General features: G+C 40.0%; 1 protein-coding gene across 4 annotated transcripts in view; it reads right to left on the bottom strand.

Moving 5' to 3' along the window:
* Positions 1-17,415, bottom strand: part of ZCCHC7 (zinc finger CCHC-type containing 7) — a 118,813-nt gene that overhangs the window by 35,844 nt on the left and 65,554 nt on the right. For all 4 annotated transcript variants that reach the window (XM_061445320.1, XM_061445319.1, XM_061445318.1 and 1 more), the window contains 2 exons: positions 3,345-3,388; positions 2,013-2,138 (listed from right to left, as the gene is read on the bottom strand). In XM_061445320.1, coding sequence (XP_061301304.1) covers positions 2,013-2,138; positions 3,345-3,388 — 170 coding nt within the window. The remainder of the gene's footprint in view (positions 1-2,012; positions 2,139-3,344; positions 3,389-17,415) is intronic.

The following is a 17,415-nucleotide window of genomic DNA, read 5'->3' as shown; positions in this document are numbered from 1 at the left end:
GACTCCCTGTGCTTTCTTGACTTGGACCTTGCCTCAGAAGCACTTGCTAAATGTCCAGTGCTCTTGTTACTTGCTCATTGAATATAGAAAAAATTATCATTGAACCAGAAACTGTATTTCACTCAGAGCAGGAGTGTTAGGCACTTCGAATGAACACTTACTTTTTTCATTAAATTTCTTAAAAGCTGAAAACCAGAACCGTATAATATGAACATGATCAAAAGAAGCGGGACCAGCAGGTCAAAGGAAGTGATCCCGCCCCTCTATTCTGCTCTTGTGAGATCTCACCTGGAGTATTGTGTACAATTCTGGTGTCCTCAACATAAAAAGAACATGGAACTGTTGGAACAAGTCCAGAGGAGGACCATGAGGATGATCAGGGGACTGGAGCACCTCCCGTATGAAGACAGGCTGAGGAAGTTGGGGCTGTTCAGCCTGGAGAAGAGGAGGCTGCGTGGAGACCTCATAGCAGCCTTCCAGTATCTGAAGGGAGCCTAGAGGGATGCTGGGGAGGGACTCTTCATTAGGGACTGTGGTGACAGGACAAGGGGTAAAGGGTTAAAACTTAAATAGGGGAAGTTTAGATTGGATATAAGGAAGAAGTTCTTTACTGTAAGGGTGGTGAGGCACTGGAATGGGTTGCCCAGGAAGGCTGTGAATTCTCCATCCCTGGGGGTGTTCAAGGCCAGGTTGGACAAAGCCTTGGGTGGCTTTGGTGTCCCTGCCCATGGTGAGATGTCCCTGCCCATGGCAGGGGGGCTGGAACTTGATGATCTTAAGGTCCTTTCCAACCCTAACTATTCTATGATTCTATAATACGCAGTTTGTAACACAAGTACTGGACTGGTTTGTAAACATGGTCTGTTCCGTAGGTCAGTGCGCTGTGGGTAGGCTGGGGTGGGCAAGAGGCTGGTGGAGACCAAGTTGGATGGCTGATCCCAACCACCCAAAGGGACGTCTGTACAACAGAGCAATAGAACTTAGGGGAGGGAGGTTCTCCAGAGTAGCTGTTGCTCAGGGACTTGGCTGGGCATCAGCCTGCTGCTGTTGCTGTATTTTTTAACTTCACTTACTACACTGTTTTAATCTTGACCCGTGAGTTTTTCTTGCTTCTGCCCTTCCAATTCTTTCCACCAGTCCACACGGGATGTGTAAGTGAGCAGCTGGGTGGGAGCCTAGCTGTCAGCCGTGGTCAGCCCACCATAACCACTTGGCTATGTGCCTTGTGACTCACACAAATAAGCACATGGGGTGAATAATAGAAAATGGTGGAAACTACTCTGAGGCCAGACCTATATTTCTTTAAAGCCATTTTTTGCAGTGAGTGAGTGTATCTTCACTCCAAAGGCTTACACTTCAGCTGGGTAGGATGTAATCACTCAAAGTCTTCGTGTGGGTAACAGTCTCAGGGAAACAGTCTCAGGCTTTTACAGACTTTGTTGTGGGGACTGGTAAATCCAGTCTCTCATACAAGTGCCCCTACTTCTTCATAGGATAGGGACTGATTTTAAAACCTGTAGCCCCTGGACAAATTTTCTGAGTATTTGGCATCTATCTGAGCTGCTCAAAGTTATTTCCAATTTCACCTTGTCTGTCATTTTTAACATTATTCATCTCATGGTTCATCACCGAGGTACCTGCTTTCATTCATTTACTAAGGGTGATTTTTTGATTCCTTATGTTCTCCTTGTTGAAAATACATCTGAAAAACATTTTACATCTTAAAACTGGTTTCACCAGATTAAAAAAAAAAAAAAAAGTTTCTGTATTATACTTGACTCTCTTTTTGCTCCATTTATACTTACAGATTTTTTTCTTTTATAAAGGCAATGACATCCACAAAACAGACTGCTAATTTAATATAGTAAACTGATCATGTGCAAGCTATCCTTCAACTTGGAGCAAACTTCCAATGAAATAATAAACCACTGAAGCAATGCTTCTAATGGCAAGCACAAAAGCGTACTGAAAAGAACAGCTGAATCTACAAGTAATGTAAGTGTTGCATTTACCTTTGGAGTAGGGCAGTTCTTGGACAAATGGCCTGGTCTGCTGCAATTTCTGCAGGTAACATTTTTAGCAGCTGTGTAGTACCGCACAGTGGTATGCCTCACACTCCCATAGTTAGAAATCTGTGCCTGGTGAGACAATAAGAGAGAAATGTATTTATTGTTTGAGATTCTCTAGCTTAGTGTTTTTTAGAACTGGAAATTTGTAAAGGTCACTGCTGGTAGTCTTCAGTTAGAAATACAACTTCTTACAATTTACACATACAGGTTTGAACTGGATAATTCTGTCATAGAGAAAACCTTCACTGTCTTGAAGAAAAGTATTATCTTGTTCAAACTTCCACTTTGGGACATTCTTTTTTGCTCTTTAAAATCGCAGTTAGGAAGTTCTGCTTTCCCTTGATTAGCCAAGACACTTTTACTCACTATGCTGTTTCCTGATAAACTGGAGTTTTTCGCAGAATGCAAATATAACTGACATTAATTGCAAATGCAAGTTACACGTTCCCTTGCACACATAAAGGGAAACTTCTTGGACAAAGTACAATGCTATACAAGTCTAGACCAAATCTGCAATTTGCAATTGTAAAGAAAGATTTAAAAAGGAAAAAGAAGAAAAAAAGAGAAGCTGGAAACAACTCTCTCTCTCCCAGTGACCTCACACACACTTTCTGTGTTGGCAGACAGAACTGAAAATTATCTTCAACCTTTGCTGCTTACCAAACATCACAGATTTTAAAAACTGAATTAAAATTTTGGCCAAGTGAACAGGAGAGGTACAGAAATACCATTTCTCCTAAGAGAAATAATTTGTTAATGTCACCTCATTATGTAGTTTTACTGAACCTTGGAAAGAGAAAAAAAGGAGTTGGACCTTACAGCTAAAGCTTACTTGTTGTGGATGCTGTGACACCTTGCACAAATACTCCAGGTTACAGCCTAACTGTACCAATGACTGAGCCGAGCCTCTGGCAGTGCAGGGAGACTGGCCAAATACAGACAGCCCATCCTGCTGCCTATAGGAATGGGAAAGCTGCCACAAAAGAACTACAAGTATTTGAAGAAACTAGGAAGGAATAGCCTGCTTCCTTTTCACAGAGTCTGTGGAGCTGCTCTGATTTCCACATCCTCTTCCCTCTCTGCTCGTGTGCCTTCCCCAATACATGAAATTCTACGTACTGTACAAGAGCTCACGATACGCCTGCCTTTGGGAGGACACTGCTCAGGATTCCACACAGAAGCTACAAACGGATTTTTCAATCCCGTTTATCTTGCTCTCCTTATTAATAAACATAAAAATAAACAATTATGGAACAACTTGGTTGTCTGTGTTACCTCTAAGTCTTTATTACAGATGGACCAGTCCACATCATCTTCTCCTGAAAAACAGAAATAAAATGAATTATATTTCATTTATATGAAGATTTTTCTATAATATATTCAACATTATGTTTACTGAACTTACTGAAACTGACAATACCAATGTCATGTATGTACCAAAGTGGAGAAATTAATTCAATCTTCAGCTAAGGAAAGCTATCAACCTGCTTGATAACAAATCTGATTAATCTTAAAATTGGCACATTTCCAGCTATTGGGTGGACTGTATTTGACACGACCCTCTTGTCCTGCCTCTCAGGGCATAAATTCAGACAAGGATTTAATTTCTTCTGAAGCACAGACTCCAAAGCTTCCGATTGAGTTATCTTTGCCTGCACTCCTGAAGGTGCCCAGCTCAGATCCAGAGGTTACCAGAGTTGTAGCACATGGAACAGTAAGTTAACATGCAGCATAAAATAAATTCTCTTCTTGTGAATTCACAAAATCTGTGTCTTCAGCACTGCTTTCTGACCACTGCATGCCAAAATGACTATGCACAACCACAGCAACTAAGACTGTAAGCTAAGTAACTCTATTTCAGAACAGAATTTGGTAATATGCAATAAATCAGGATGACACACTAAATTATCAGGTGTCACACAACAACCTTCTCACAAATGGCCTTTGGACTCACAGAAGAAATAAAAAATCAGGAAATAAAAGGCAGTAGTGACTACTGCCTTCAGAAAGGAGATAAAAGGCAGTAGTGACTACAGATGTAGTCACAGCTGTTTAAAAATTCTGCATGTCAACACTGTTTACTTCTCTCATGTGCAAAGACAGCTGAACCACTACACCATCTTTTCCATTGTTGAGGGAGGATTCTTGTCAACAGAGGTGTTCACTTTACCTGTACTTTTATAGTAACCATTAAAACTTGTGCACATATTAATGCCATGTGTTTGCAGACTTTTTAAATGAAAATCGTTCCATCTTAAATCTGAAGCATCTACATGTTACTGACACAAATCGCATCGACAAGATTTACAAACAGTAAAAAAAGACAAAAATTTATTTGCTTTTGATTGTACTATTCATTTCCAACAAAAGACAGATGACAAGAAATGAAAATTATATCATCTGCAACATCATGTCTAACCCTTCATTTAATGGAAATGTCAATAATTTCAGCTGAAGTGTGTAATGCAGCATCTGGATACAAGGTATGTCAAGTTATATAGAAGGTATATAGAAGGTATATAGAACGGGTGCTTTACAGGATGCTACCTTTTTGCTGTTCTTCATACGAAAGTCAGGGCTAATACTATCTGCTCTAATCTGAACAGCACTCTGAAATATTTTTAGTTTCAACACTAATGCCAACAATGCCAATGACCATCACAGAGACATTAATAATAAATTAACTGGCCTATTTGTAAAGCAATTTGAATGCTGGGTCATACCTACGCTGTAATATGCATGCTAGCTCCCACAGCAAGAGCTCCAACACAAGTACCCAACATATCCTTCACCCAAGCATCATCACTCAGGGCAGAAACCACCACCAGAGCGAGAGGTTGTACCCTGCCCCCAGCGCTGGAGAATGCTTCTCCCAAGCTCAGGGTCCCCACAGAGAGGGTGGCAGGGAAGGCACCGAGCCAGCTCTCTGCAGTGGATGCATGTTGTGGGTATGACAGAGGGAAAATGATGCCTTTTGGTGTTTAGTCATTAAAAGTAAAGAAATATGCTGACATATTTGAGTGCATTATTTATTACTCAGAAGCCTGTTCAGGAAATTAATTCATAAAGAAAAATATATTTGTAATTCAAAACTCTGCCCTGGCAATCAATACTGTGAGTGGTGTGTTTCACAGAGATGCACAGGCAAGATTGTTAACAGGTTACAGATCAAAATTACCAGTGAATTAACTCCTGTTAATCATTAGGCATGTCCTTCCTTAGGACAAACCAACTAAGTTTCTCTTCTTCACAGTCAAAATCCCCTGCTTCATAAGGGAAAAGCAAGATACTCCTAATGCCAGAAAACTTGCTCAAATCAGAAAATTAATGAGATCTTTAATGATGAAATATTACGACAAGATCTTTGCTAAATCTGTTTGATCTGAAAGTTAAGCCTAATTCACAATAGATTGGATGAAGCTTTGTTTTTACTCACAATAAATTTCTCACACTGAAATATGTAGAAAGAGTTATGCTACTGCAACCAACCTGAAATCTTGCTTTGGGACAAGAAAATTCTGCAACTTTTCTCATTGATCACAGCATTTTGCCTGCTACTAAATCATTAAATAAATCACGAAACTTTGCTCAAGTTGACAAACGCCTCCCCTCCTCCCCGAAGTAGTTTGCGTATTTTGATAAATTAACTTGTCCAAGAGGCACTTCCACTCCCTGGGTGGCTGCGGGTCCTGTCTGAGCCGACTCTGGCCACTCCACCAGCCTTGTCTGCCACCCTTCACTTGTCCTCTAGCCGCAACACACACCAGCATGCTGAAGACTCCTCTGCACCATGCTCTCCGTGGTCCATAGCACCCATCACCTGTTTTCACTCCTTAATGCTCAGAGCCATGCAGGCGACAGGCCTGGGACCACAGGTCTGGAGAAGCTCTTCCTGGAGGACATGGTGGTGGCTCATCCCACAGCCCTGGGGGTGGATGTGCAGCCGTCACCTCTCACCACCTCAGGTACCCAAGGATGATGCTCTTTCACCCCACAGCCCCAGCCAGCAGCCTCAGACCCCCTCCCAAGACTGAGAGGGTGATTTAGGCCAAAGCACAAGCATTAACCACGCATGCTAATTACTGATAGTTTCCGTATTCAGAAAAGGCTGGTACAATGAAATCTGCCACCTGATGTTTACCAAGGCCAAGCCAGCCCAATGTTAAAGCACTTCACCCTTTTTTCAGATGGACACATACACAGAGGGTAGATTTCTGCCTTAAGGAAAGTGGCTATGAGTACTTTATTTTTACTCTTAAGAGAGGAGCAGTTTAAAAACTATTCAGATAATCTCAAGGCTTTCCCCTTTTTCCTATGAAGTTACACACACAAAATTTACATTACTTAAAGGGTCCTGTGAGTTTACAGTATATTAATACAATCTTCCAGAATATCTCCTTTTATTCTTCATCTCCATTTGTTAAAAGCTATATCCTTTTTAATATTGATTTCTACATATCAATGAAAAATACTATTTTGTCATATAAACTTCTTATATTTATACTTTGCAAAAATTGATTTGTGAAACTGCAGAGCATGGAAAGAAGAGGATGAAAAATATATAACATTTAGATGAAAATGGAAGCTCTGTGCATGGTTCTTCCTGTACAAAGTATCATACTTTACCTGTCCTGTGCCCCTGTACAGTGGGATAAATGGTAAGCAACAGCTTGGCTTTTATTTGAAGAAAAAATTTGAAAGATCATTGAGATTCACATGTATCCCTCCACCAGCATGAAAATGTAAATTCCCAAGCCGTGCTCATGGTGAAGCCAGATTTAGGACCAGTGTTCAATGTGCATTCAAGCCTTCTCTTTTTCATTCCAGAAAGGGAGAGGAGGGGAGGAGGGAGGACAAGGACCAGCAGTCAAAACCTAAAATTGCCCAGAGGAACAATCTGTTTCCACAGAACAAAAAACTGACTTAGAATAAACAATAAACGGTGCAGAAGATTTCCTTATCTGCTGTACCACCAGTGATCCCAGCTGCTGAGCCAGCTACCCCGGCTCGGCAGGGCACAGTTAGGCACTGTCCTTTTGATACCACCAAAACTCACTTTTATCTCACTCATCAGAGCTAGGAGAAAATATATCCCTGTTCTCCAAGCAAGTGCAGCCCCCCCCCCCCCGCAAAGGTTTGTTTTATTGCCTCAATTAACTAAAGCTGTAGAGCATGGACATTCAACTTTGAAAATAAACATTCATTTTCTAAAAGGGGAAGGGAAGTGGTCTTCCTCCTTCCTTCTAATTGAAAAATATGTCCAGTATGTATTTTATTTACTTTATGATCAACTTAGTAAAACATGCTGCTTCAAGCTGTGACAGTACAATCTGTGGCCTGAAGGGCAAATATGTTTCAAAGCTGGGCTTTAAAAATTGGATTTTGACTGCTAATTAATATAGCACATTAAGAATAGAGAAACCTAATTACATTCTACTGCAAGACCTCTGTGGCAAGTACTGTTTCAGATGTATCTTTCAACAATATTTAGCATGTCAGGACACAGCTTCTACTGCTACTGGAGTAAGGAATAACATTTTAAAATGGTAAGCCTTAAACCCCTAAAAACCATCTAGATCTGTAAGAACTTACATTGTGACATTTTATGAATATCTGTAAAATCCTGTTTATGTTTCAGCCAAACTGATTCAGGTCTTATTATAGTGTAATTTGCTGTAATGAGCTTCACCTTCTTTTGTTTTCAAGTAGCCCTTCTTCCAAAAAATGGAAGTATGAAGTTCCAGCTCCATCCCAACATGGATAATTCCCTGCAGGGGTACCAGAGCTAGGAGACACACAGCAGCCACAGCTCATGAAGCCCTTTCTGCACCACCCAGTAACTTATATTAACTCCAGTGGCGAAGGAATGGTATTTTTCTTAGACACTTCTAGGGATTTCTCACTTTGATGAGAAGTTATTTACTTAAAAAAAAAAAAAAAAGACACCTGCTGTTACAATGGATTACATGTCAATATCTCTTTAATGCAACTTTAAGAGATCCATAAACTCCCACAGAGAAACCAGTCAATGTAATCATTGACAGAGGTTGAATTTGAGAAATTTTCTCATAGCAAGGAAAGATTCTCCTGCTTTTCCCCTTGATATCATATATATATATGTGCAGTAATATGCACATTTTTTGTCAGTGGGCAAATACCTGCAATACTTTTACCTGATCCAGCATGATGTTTCTGAAAACCATCACAAAATAGGAAGGATGACAGTGAAGAAACAAGAAAGTTCAACCCATTTTTAAATGAATTTAAATGTGAGAAGTTGATCGAAGCAAAGGCAGCATTGGTCAAGAGCGTAACAGTGATTAAAAAGAAAAAAAACATACAACTCTGCAGTCCTGCATAAGTGGAAACAAACCCAAAACCCAAACAAAACCAAACCAAGACCTACTGAAATAACTTTAAGCAAACTTAGGCAGCCATTATCCACAGGAGAAGGCTTAACCGTCACTGCGAGAGACAAGAGTCTAATCCCCTGGCAGCATGTTCTGCGGGGTCCTGCTCCAGGGCTGGAGCTGCAGTTCTCAAGAAGACTCAGAGGTCATTAAGTTAAATACATGTGAATTAAGAGCCCTTAACCATGCAGAAATGCATGCTTTTGATATTTATGCAGGCAGTAAGAAATACAAAAATCGTCCAGGTGTAAGGACATCCTGCATCTTCTTACGGAGTGTCAGGCATCTAGTATTTGCACTTCAGCCCTATACCTCTTTTCTTATAGCTGAAATGTCAGACAACTTCTCTAATGTTAAATCCCGCACCTACTTCCAAGTGCATGCCCTTCTGCACCTACCCCAATTCCGTATATTCTTACGGCCATGCAGAAGTAAGATGTTTCACACACTAAGTGGGAATAAAAATGTGCTGTGAAAAAAGCCAACAATAACATAATTCTGTAAATCCCATTTTTTAGAAATACGTACACTACTAAATTGCTAAAATGCACACATTTTAAAACACAAATATGTGGTTTTTTTCCTGTTACATAAGTATGCACAATTTTCTGGTTTTTGTCTCACTCTATAAACACTGCTTCCTTTAAATCTTGACCACTGCTAGTAACGTTAATTCACAAAACTCAGTGGCTCATGATTTTCAAAGCTTAGCGCAACATTTGCAGAACAAAGTACGTTTTTCTCTCTTTTTGCTGGGTACAAGTATGGGGACCACAGGAACAGTTAAATTCATGGCATGGTTGGTCTACCACACAGTCGGGGGAATTCTTTAAATAGAGCCTGTCACTCTCTTTGCCCATCAATGGGATTTCCTTCTCAAACTGCTGATTCGTTCAGGTACACAACAGAGGAAATTTCAGTTAACCTTTGTTTCACCCCGGGGAAAAATCTGTCTGAAAAGTACAAAATGAATAGATTAAAAAAAAAAAAAAAAAGAAAGAAAGAAAAGCTGCAGGGCTATTCGGGCTATTCTTCCTAGTTTTCACAGCAGTCAAAGTTAAACAGAGAAAAGGAGGCAAACATGACCATTTTATTCCCACCAGAGAATAAGGGATAATATATGATTTAGAAATTCCATTGTCTATACTGTGATTCCTAATTTAGAGAAGGAAAAACAGAACACAAATCTATTGCTCTCTTTGGGTGCAACAAGAATTCACTTTCTGAATAGTTCTAACACTATTTCCTATATGACTGAAAAAGGAATATAGGTCACCTTGAGGATAAAGCCTTTTTAGCTATTTGATTAAGTTGTCTTAAATACCTTTTAGATTCAACAATCCTTGTTAAAACAAAAATAATAAATGCTAACTCAGATTATATGTGAAAAAATGCATACAAAACCAGAATCACAAGTAGTGCCGTAAAATAAAGGGAAGTTTCAGGATAAACTACTGACATAAATGGCCTTATGCTGTTCTAAGTTATTCATAAAAAAAACCTGCTTTGAGATACAATTATAATTTCAAAATAGGAATAATAATTTTCATTTTCTAGCATCATTCACCTGACAACATGTCTGCAGTATTCACTCTGGTACTGAACGGACTTTTACTGTAATCCTCCCTCTCCAGCCAGCCTTCGCAGGATGCCTGCCAGTAAAGTCTGGGCAGTACATCCATAGTCCTGGAATGGAGGACTGAGGGCAATAGTGGGTTTAGTCCCAGTAGAAGCAATACACTGCAATTCCTTATGGGACTAATGGGATGGCAAGAATTGACTCTCTACTAGCAACTTCAACATCACTGAGACTTTCTATTTAAGTTACCATTATTGTGCAGCCGATTTTGCCAGGGGCAATACAACACTTCATCGAAGGTCATAAGTGAAGCCAAAGGCTTTGGCAGCTGTATAAGCACACAGAATCTTCACCTCTCAATCAGCTCTTGAGAAGTGGTATCTATTACAGTTATCAGTGTTAACTATTGGAGTTGAGAAGCCTAACCAGTGCCTACACAATGTTTTGATGATTTGTACAGATTCCTTTACCCAGTCAGCTAAAATGGCACTCAGTTAACAGCTGAGACTTGGGCCTGAACAGTACTGTTGCTTCACTTCTCAAGTTATCATTTCATAGCATACCTACAGTTTTATCTTGGGAATGTATTTTGGCAACATATTGCATCTTTTTCCACCAATATAGAATGAAGAAGATGCAAATGTAGAAGAGGGAACAAAGTCCCTAAAGCCTTGTTCTACTGAGACTTGTGATGTCTGATCTGGCAAAGTCACTGTGTCTCTAAGGAACAATGTATAAGACATGTACCAAGAACATTATGTTTCTCCCCACAATGAAGAGGAATCCACATTTAAAGCTACTTGGAAATGATTCATTAATGCTTCAGCTGAATCACAAATTTAAAACCATTAACCATCAACTGTATCCTAGAAAAACAGCATGGTTCTCTTGATGCTTCCATTACGATGAAATAGGGAACTAAATTCCTGGGTTTGAAGAATACTGATGTAGATGACTACCTGAAACTTGTAAAGCTTAACTAGAGATCTTTCCTCTACTTTTGCCCTACAATTCCAAGGATCTTTAACCCACAGGATGAATCCCATTTCAACACAAGCTAACTTCTGGTCTTTACGTATGGACTAGAATTTTGGTTCAACTTTCTTTCATGCTGATAACCTGGCCCTCTGGGCAAAGGCTAGCTAAATCACCCCTGTTCTGACGATTCCTTCCCACTCTCAAAGTCAGACCAGGCTCTCACACAGTGATGTGGGGGAATAACAGCTATTGGAACATGGGAAGAACCACCATGGGTATCCAGGATGAGGTAGACCCAGGATGGTCATGCTAGAACAGTTCTGCAGGCAGCAGTCCTCAGTCCTCAGCGCTTTCATGTTCTCCTCCTTGCAGCATTCAAACAAACTCTGCAGAGACTAACCTATCTCCAGAAAACAACCAACTCCAGATAACAATAACCAGACACTGTGGCATCTGATTTAGCAATTCTGCTGTTCCTAAGAGAGGCAACTTATAAATTGTTAACACAACCAGACTTAGACTGTGGCTATAGGTTTTAAAGATTTCAAAATACTACACATCATGTGGTGGCTTCACAGATATGAAGGACGAACACCTTCAACACTTCTGAAGATATAGTCAGAAATCTGAATGAGCTGGAACTAAGGTGTAACCCTACCAGCAAGGTTTACAGCTTTCAAAGTTAATACAGAGCTCTAATGTGATGAAAAGCAGTCTAAAATGACACTAGAACAGAACACTAGAGAGCTGTTTACACGGTCTTTTCCTCCCAATGAAAGGAGTCCCAAAAAGCCTGATCAAAACCAGGATGCGGGAGATTGCATTGCTCTGAGAGCAGAACTGAAGTTCGTGCTGAAGCTAGTAAGAATACCTGGAACAGATGAAATCCCTTTGGATATACCCCCAGTTCCCCTTTTTGATCCTCCTAAGGATTATAGCAAAGATGGAACAGGAAAAGGATGCAGGACAGTCCTGAAAAAAATTCATACTGAACATACACACTTCTACAATTCAGGAGCAGAAATTAGTGGCACTTCATGGATTTCCCATAGATCAAAAGGTCTATCTGAGGAAATCTTCTCATCTGCCATGCATGAGGAATACAAACAGCACGCTGGGCACCACAGGGTCCCTCCACATTAAATCTTCTTCAGATTTGCACTTTCCAGGAAAAAGAAGACATGAGAAGTGTTCTGGTAACACTCCTTGCAATAAGGGGCTACCAAGAACTAACACAGCTGGGCATGTGTAACAGCATGTAATCACTGTACGAGAAGAAAACTCCAGCGTTAATACTCTGCTCTAATTCTGGTCTTCATGACCTTATGACCACATAGGCAGATTCTTTGGTCCACATCTGGAGACATGCATCACAAACACCTCTCATATCAAGACAAGCCCCAAAGATCTCAACACCTTTGTCATGTTTTGTAAGCATGTATCAAAGTGGTGTAGTGGCTCTTCTGAGAGTCACTGCCATGGAAGACCATAGTTGGTCCTGGCAAAGATGATACACTGCTCTCAGCCTGCTGTGAAGCTCTGTGGATGCTTCAAATATAAGAGCACTCAATATTAACAAGCTGCATGGGTGCTCTGAGAGTCACGCTTCTTGAGAAGAATCTCCCACTGGGCTCTGAAGGGCAGAGAGCGAAATGCAGCAGAGAACTCAAAAGAACATGGCGTCCTTTTCCATTATAGTCCTCGTTTTTGGTGTGAGTTGCTCTGCATGAGAAAGACATGCTTTCCTCATTGAGAACAACACGGGTGGACTTCTCAACATCAGTTTTCTGCTCGCAATAGAAAACACAGTGTTTATGAAGAGGCATAACTGTGATAAAAATCAGGTGGCCTTGCTAAAGAACTACTAATTCTCACTGGCTACAAGTTTTATCTTTGCAACAGGGACCGCAGCAGCAAAGATGTCACCCGCTTTCCTGTTTTCCAAAGAAAAGAGAAACTGATGAAAAGGAAATGTGGCCTCAATTCCCAATAACTGAATTAATTTCTTCTCATTTAGAAATACGTCAGTGGTGCAAGGAAAAAAAACATATTTGAGACCACTAATTTCACCTCTGTCTCCTGTGCACACTACTGCAGTGGTCCTGGCAGCAGGGTTTAGACACCCCAGGACGTGTAGAAGATATTCCATTGCAGCATGGGAAGAAAATATATTTTTTTACCATTAATTAATAAAATAAAATAGTCTTAGAATAATGTTTACTTGATCTTTTTTTTGATCCTTTTTTACTTTCTATTCTGCATATGTTTTATAAAGTACCTAACTACATGTTATTTATTAATTTATAATAAATAAATTAATAATAAAGAAATAAAGACTCTTTTTTTTGGGGGGTGGGGGTGCTCAAAAGTGTTTTTCCTGATAGGGGTGTGTGATCAAAAATGTTTGGAGACCTCTGCACTAAAGCATGGCTTTTCCTAGCAGCCAAGGAGTTACCAGTGAAACAGAGTAAATTTTCTCTACAAAAGCCTGCAATGGATCAAAAAAATTGGAAGTTCTCACAATGCATTTTTTCCACATGCTCAGATCCCACATTTAAAAGATCATGCACATTTAGTACACACACTATCTTTTATCCTTTCAGAAGAAAAGCTGGAGCCCTTTGACTCTGGAGGAAGATGCAGTGCTAGCCGCAATTGACACTGAAGCAGCTGGGTCAAAAGTGCCTCATACAGTAATAAAGAGATATTTATTTACACTTTGAGTACTTGTTGCTGTGGTTTGGATTTTCTTTTGTTTTTTTGTTTGTTTGTTTGTTTGTTTGTTTTTTTCTCCTTAAACAGATACCACAGCAGTAAGAAAAACCCTCTTACTTCTGCCATAAACAATGTATATCTTAATTATGCTATTGTGATGAATGACAACTTTCCTCCAGATCTACTAAATTCTCTAACACGACGAGCCTTCCAAAGACTGGAGGTCTTTGATAGCTGCACCTCTTCCCAAAGTATCACTATACAGCACACAAGGGAAGCACGTTAGAAATGGTGTTACCAACACCCTCAAACCCCGCAGTGCAAAGGATGTGCAGAACGATGCAATTCACTTTTTTTTCACATGCTCAGTAGCTGCCCAGTACAAACGGGAGAGCTGCTCTTGTGTTTTCAGCCAGGAACGTGAAATGTTGAGGATCACTGGAGTCTGAAAGGCAGACAACACATTTTTTAAAGATCCCAAACACCGGTTAAAGCATTTCACTGGTATTTACTCTGAAACACCGACACTAAAAATGAAGGCATCTGGTGTGAACTTGTGCAATGCTGGCAAGAGCATGAATGTGCAAAAGAAGTCGGAGGAAAAGTCAGCCCTCTTTCACTGAACTGCAATTAGACAACAGCAATTCACACTCTGAATGCACTACTAAGCAAATTCCAATCACCAACAAGCATTAAACTAGAACCGTAGTGCTCTTAGGCATAGACAACATACCCTGTGCTCTACTTTTTACTTAGAGAGAAATTAAGCATAAATATAGTTTGTGCTGGATGTGGTTACTGTCCTAAAGAATGTACTGCAACTAATCTGCACCCAAATTCAAAACTCCCGTTCTATAAAAAATCATTGAAATAAATGTAAGTTGTCCAGTTGGATAAAAACCACAGGTGAACAAACATGAAGTCAAGGAAGAAGTGCCCAAATGGTTAAGCACCATATTAATCCTGGCGGGTGCTGTTCAAGTACTTTCACAGCCTCCTGTGTTATGCTTAAGCTACGAAACAGTTACATGGGGAAAAAGAGAGCTCACAATTTTGATTTCAAGCATTTAAATTCTGAGAGCTTAATGAGCCATTGCTGAAAATGAATCAGACAACAGAAGTACCATACAGTTGAGTTGCATATAAGTATTTTTAAAATAGCACTTAAGACGTTTAATGGCACTTTTCCCTGACATTAACAGAACTGGACGACATACTATACATCAGCTCATCCAACCTGAATTTAAATACTGTAACATCCACTTTTTGCTGTTCCAATAGGAAACTAATTATGCACTTCATATTTATATTTTTTTAACTTAATTTATAATCTTCTGTTTAAAGCATTTTTTTTGTTTCAGTGTTTAAACAGTAATATTCTTTAAAATATGCAGCTATTTAATTCAGATTAATAATTTCATGTGTGGGAATAAAACTTCTGTATTAATCTGAGAAAGCGGAAACATATCTGAAGTTGTGATTTAAGTAATTCTTTTCCGATAAAGACTGAAGAATCTAATTAATATAGCCTCCACACCTCAGCTGAAAGTCCCATACACTGTAGTAGAGTTATGATTCTACTGTGCAAACTTACTGAATATATTTTCTACATTGCAAGTCAGGGCAATAATTTCTGAAATCTTTGATTCATGTTTTACCCTCTCGTCTGGACAAGAGCAAGGGATGTCTGAATCAAAGGTTAAAGGGCTGGTTGCAAGGCAGATTCTGCTTCTACCTAGCAACCCTCAGAAAACACCGAACTAGTCCTGTTGCTGACAAAAATTATCAATGCCTCATTTAAAATGTGCAATCAACCAAATTTCCTGGGCACTGCAGTAGCTCTCTCTCCTTTAAAAAACAAATAATACAGACACTCAACTCCCACTGCCTTTCAGCATGCTGCAAGCACAGAGGAAGGAGACAAGAAAAGCAATAAAATGTCACATCGGATCCTCTGAACCTTTCACTGGGGCACTGTGAAGTGGAGCTGCACTGATCTCATGAAGATCAATCCCATTTCCAAAGCTCTTGAGGAGCTGGGAAGTGGAAACACATGGCAGACATGATGAGAGACACTCATGAACAGAGATGACAGCATGTAAGATGATACTTCAGAAAAGACCAAGTGGACTTCAGAGGAGAAGACAGAGGACACTCAGGTCTACCCTTCCGTTACTGGTCACTGAGCATGGACAAGACCAGCATGCATGGGGCACTGCGGCAGGGCCTGTTCTGGCATTTGCAAAGGCCCTCCGAAAACACTTACCTGTCGTGCCTTCGAAGGGCAGTAACACCCACCCCAGGCAGGTTTCACTGTTGGTTTAATCAAACCCTAGATGTCTTCACCTGATCCTGAAACAAACTGTAGCTGCAGAACAACTGCCCACAGCAGAGACTGTGGTCAGCACTGGCTGCATGGGTGAGGAATTGCCTTTCAGCATAAGGAACTGACAGGTGTTGGCGCAAGTGTACAACACAGTCCAACACAAGTACATGGCCTGGCACTAAAGCCACTGTACACACGAACCTTGTTCTGATGGCCATGAACTGTCACAGGATTAAATTCTGATGATGAGTGCAAATGGTTTAGGAAAAATAGTCCAAATCTCTATCATTAATTAAAAACCAGACTGATAATATTCTTCCCATACACTCACCTCCTAAAATGAGGGGAAGACCAGAGGAGGGAAACTACTAAAATATTACCACTTCTGGGTGGCAGCTAGGACCTCTGCTAAGAACAACCTCAAATGGTTTTATTTCAAGTCCTTGACATATTAGCAATAAAGAAATCCTGAGATGCTAGAGTTTGCCCCTCCTTTTACTGTAAGTCAGTGATTCAGAAGATCCAGTATGACTGAATTCAGATATGTATTTTGCATCTACTGCACAAGTTTGAAAACCACTGAAGACAGTATATTTGAAATGCATTATTTGTATTTTTAGTTTACTCCTGTGCTCATACAAGATCAATAGCTCAATGATACAGTAGGAAAAAAGTGATTGCATAATTACTTTTATTTTTTAAACAGAAGGGGAGAGGGAAGTATAAAGAAAAAATAATCTGCAATTTGTTATCCAGCAAGACTCTACAAGTTATTTTAAAAAATGACAACACAGTATGAAAGTAGAAAGCCACCTACCCAAAATAAATGCATCCAAGTAAACAAACTATTCAAACAAAACATTACATCACTCACCAGCAACGTTCAACGTCTAAGAAAATGTGTGGGCGAACTGCTTACTTGTTAATCTGAGAAGGGAATGTACAACTATCTTCCCTCTCTTGGAACTATAAAGGATGATAAATTAACTGGTCGCTTGACAAGAACACATCTCAGGAGTTGTAGAAACGCTTGTTTCCTTTTTCTGCCATTGTCTCTGATGACATGCTCTTTGAATTACATACCTGCCTCCGGCCTTCATTATTTCTATGTTTCATTATAAAGAAGATTATACTTTGACTTACAAGGCTGCTCACCACTATAAAACCCTTCCTCTCCCTTGCAGTCTTACAGTGCCACACAATTCTTCTGCTTTTTTCTTTACCAGTAACACCCTCCCACCACACAAAAAAACAAACTGGGTAGAAAACAAACTGAGTAGAGAACCCAGGGTCCAGGAAGCCCACGAAAGATGCCACCACTGCTACCAATTTCAAAGG

Source organism: Pezoporus flaviventris, unplaced genomic scaffold (assembly GCF_033815535.1).
Source record: "Pezoporus flaviventris isolate CSIRO_AGI_PZ_B2104156 unplaced genomic scaffold, CSIRO_AGI_Pfla_v1 ptg000004l, whole genome shotgun sequence".
NCBI lineage: Eukaryota > Metazoa > Chordata > Aves > Psittaciformes > Psittacidae > Pezoporus > Pezoporus flaviventris.
This window is presented reverse-complemented; position numbering and strand designations above follow the sequence as displayed.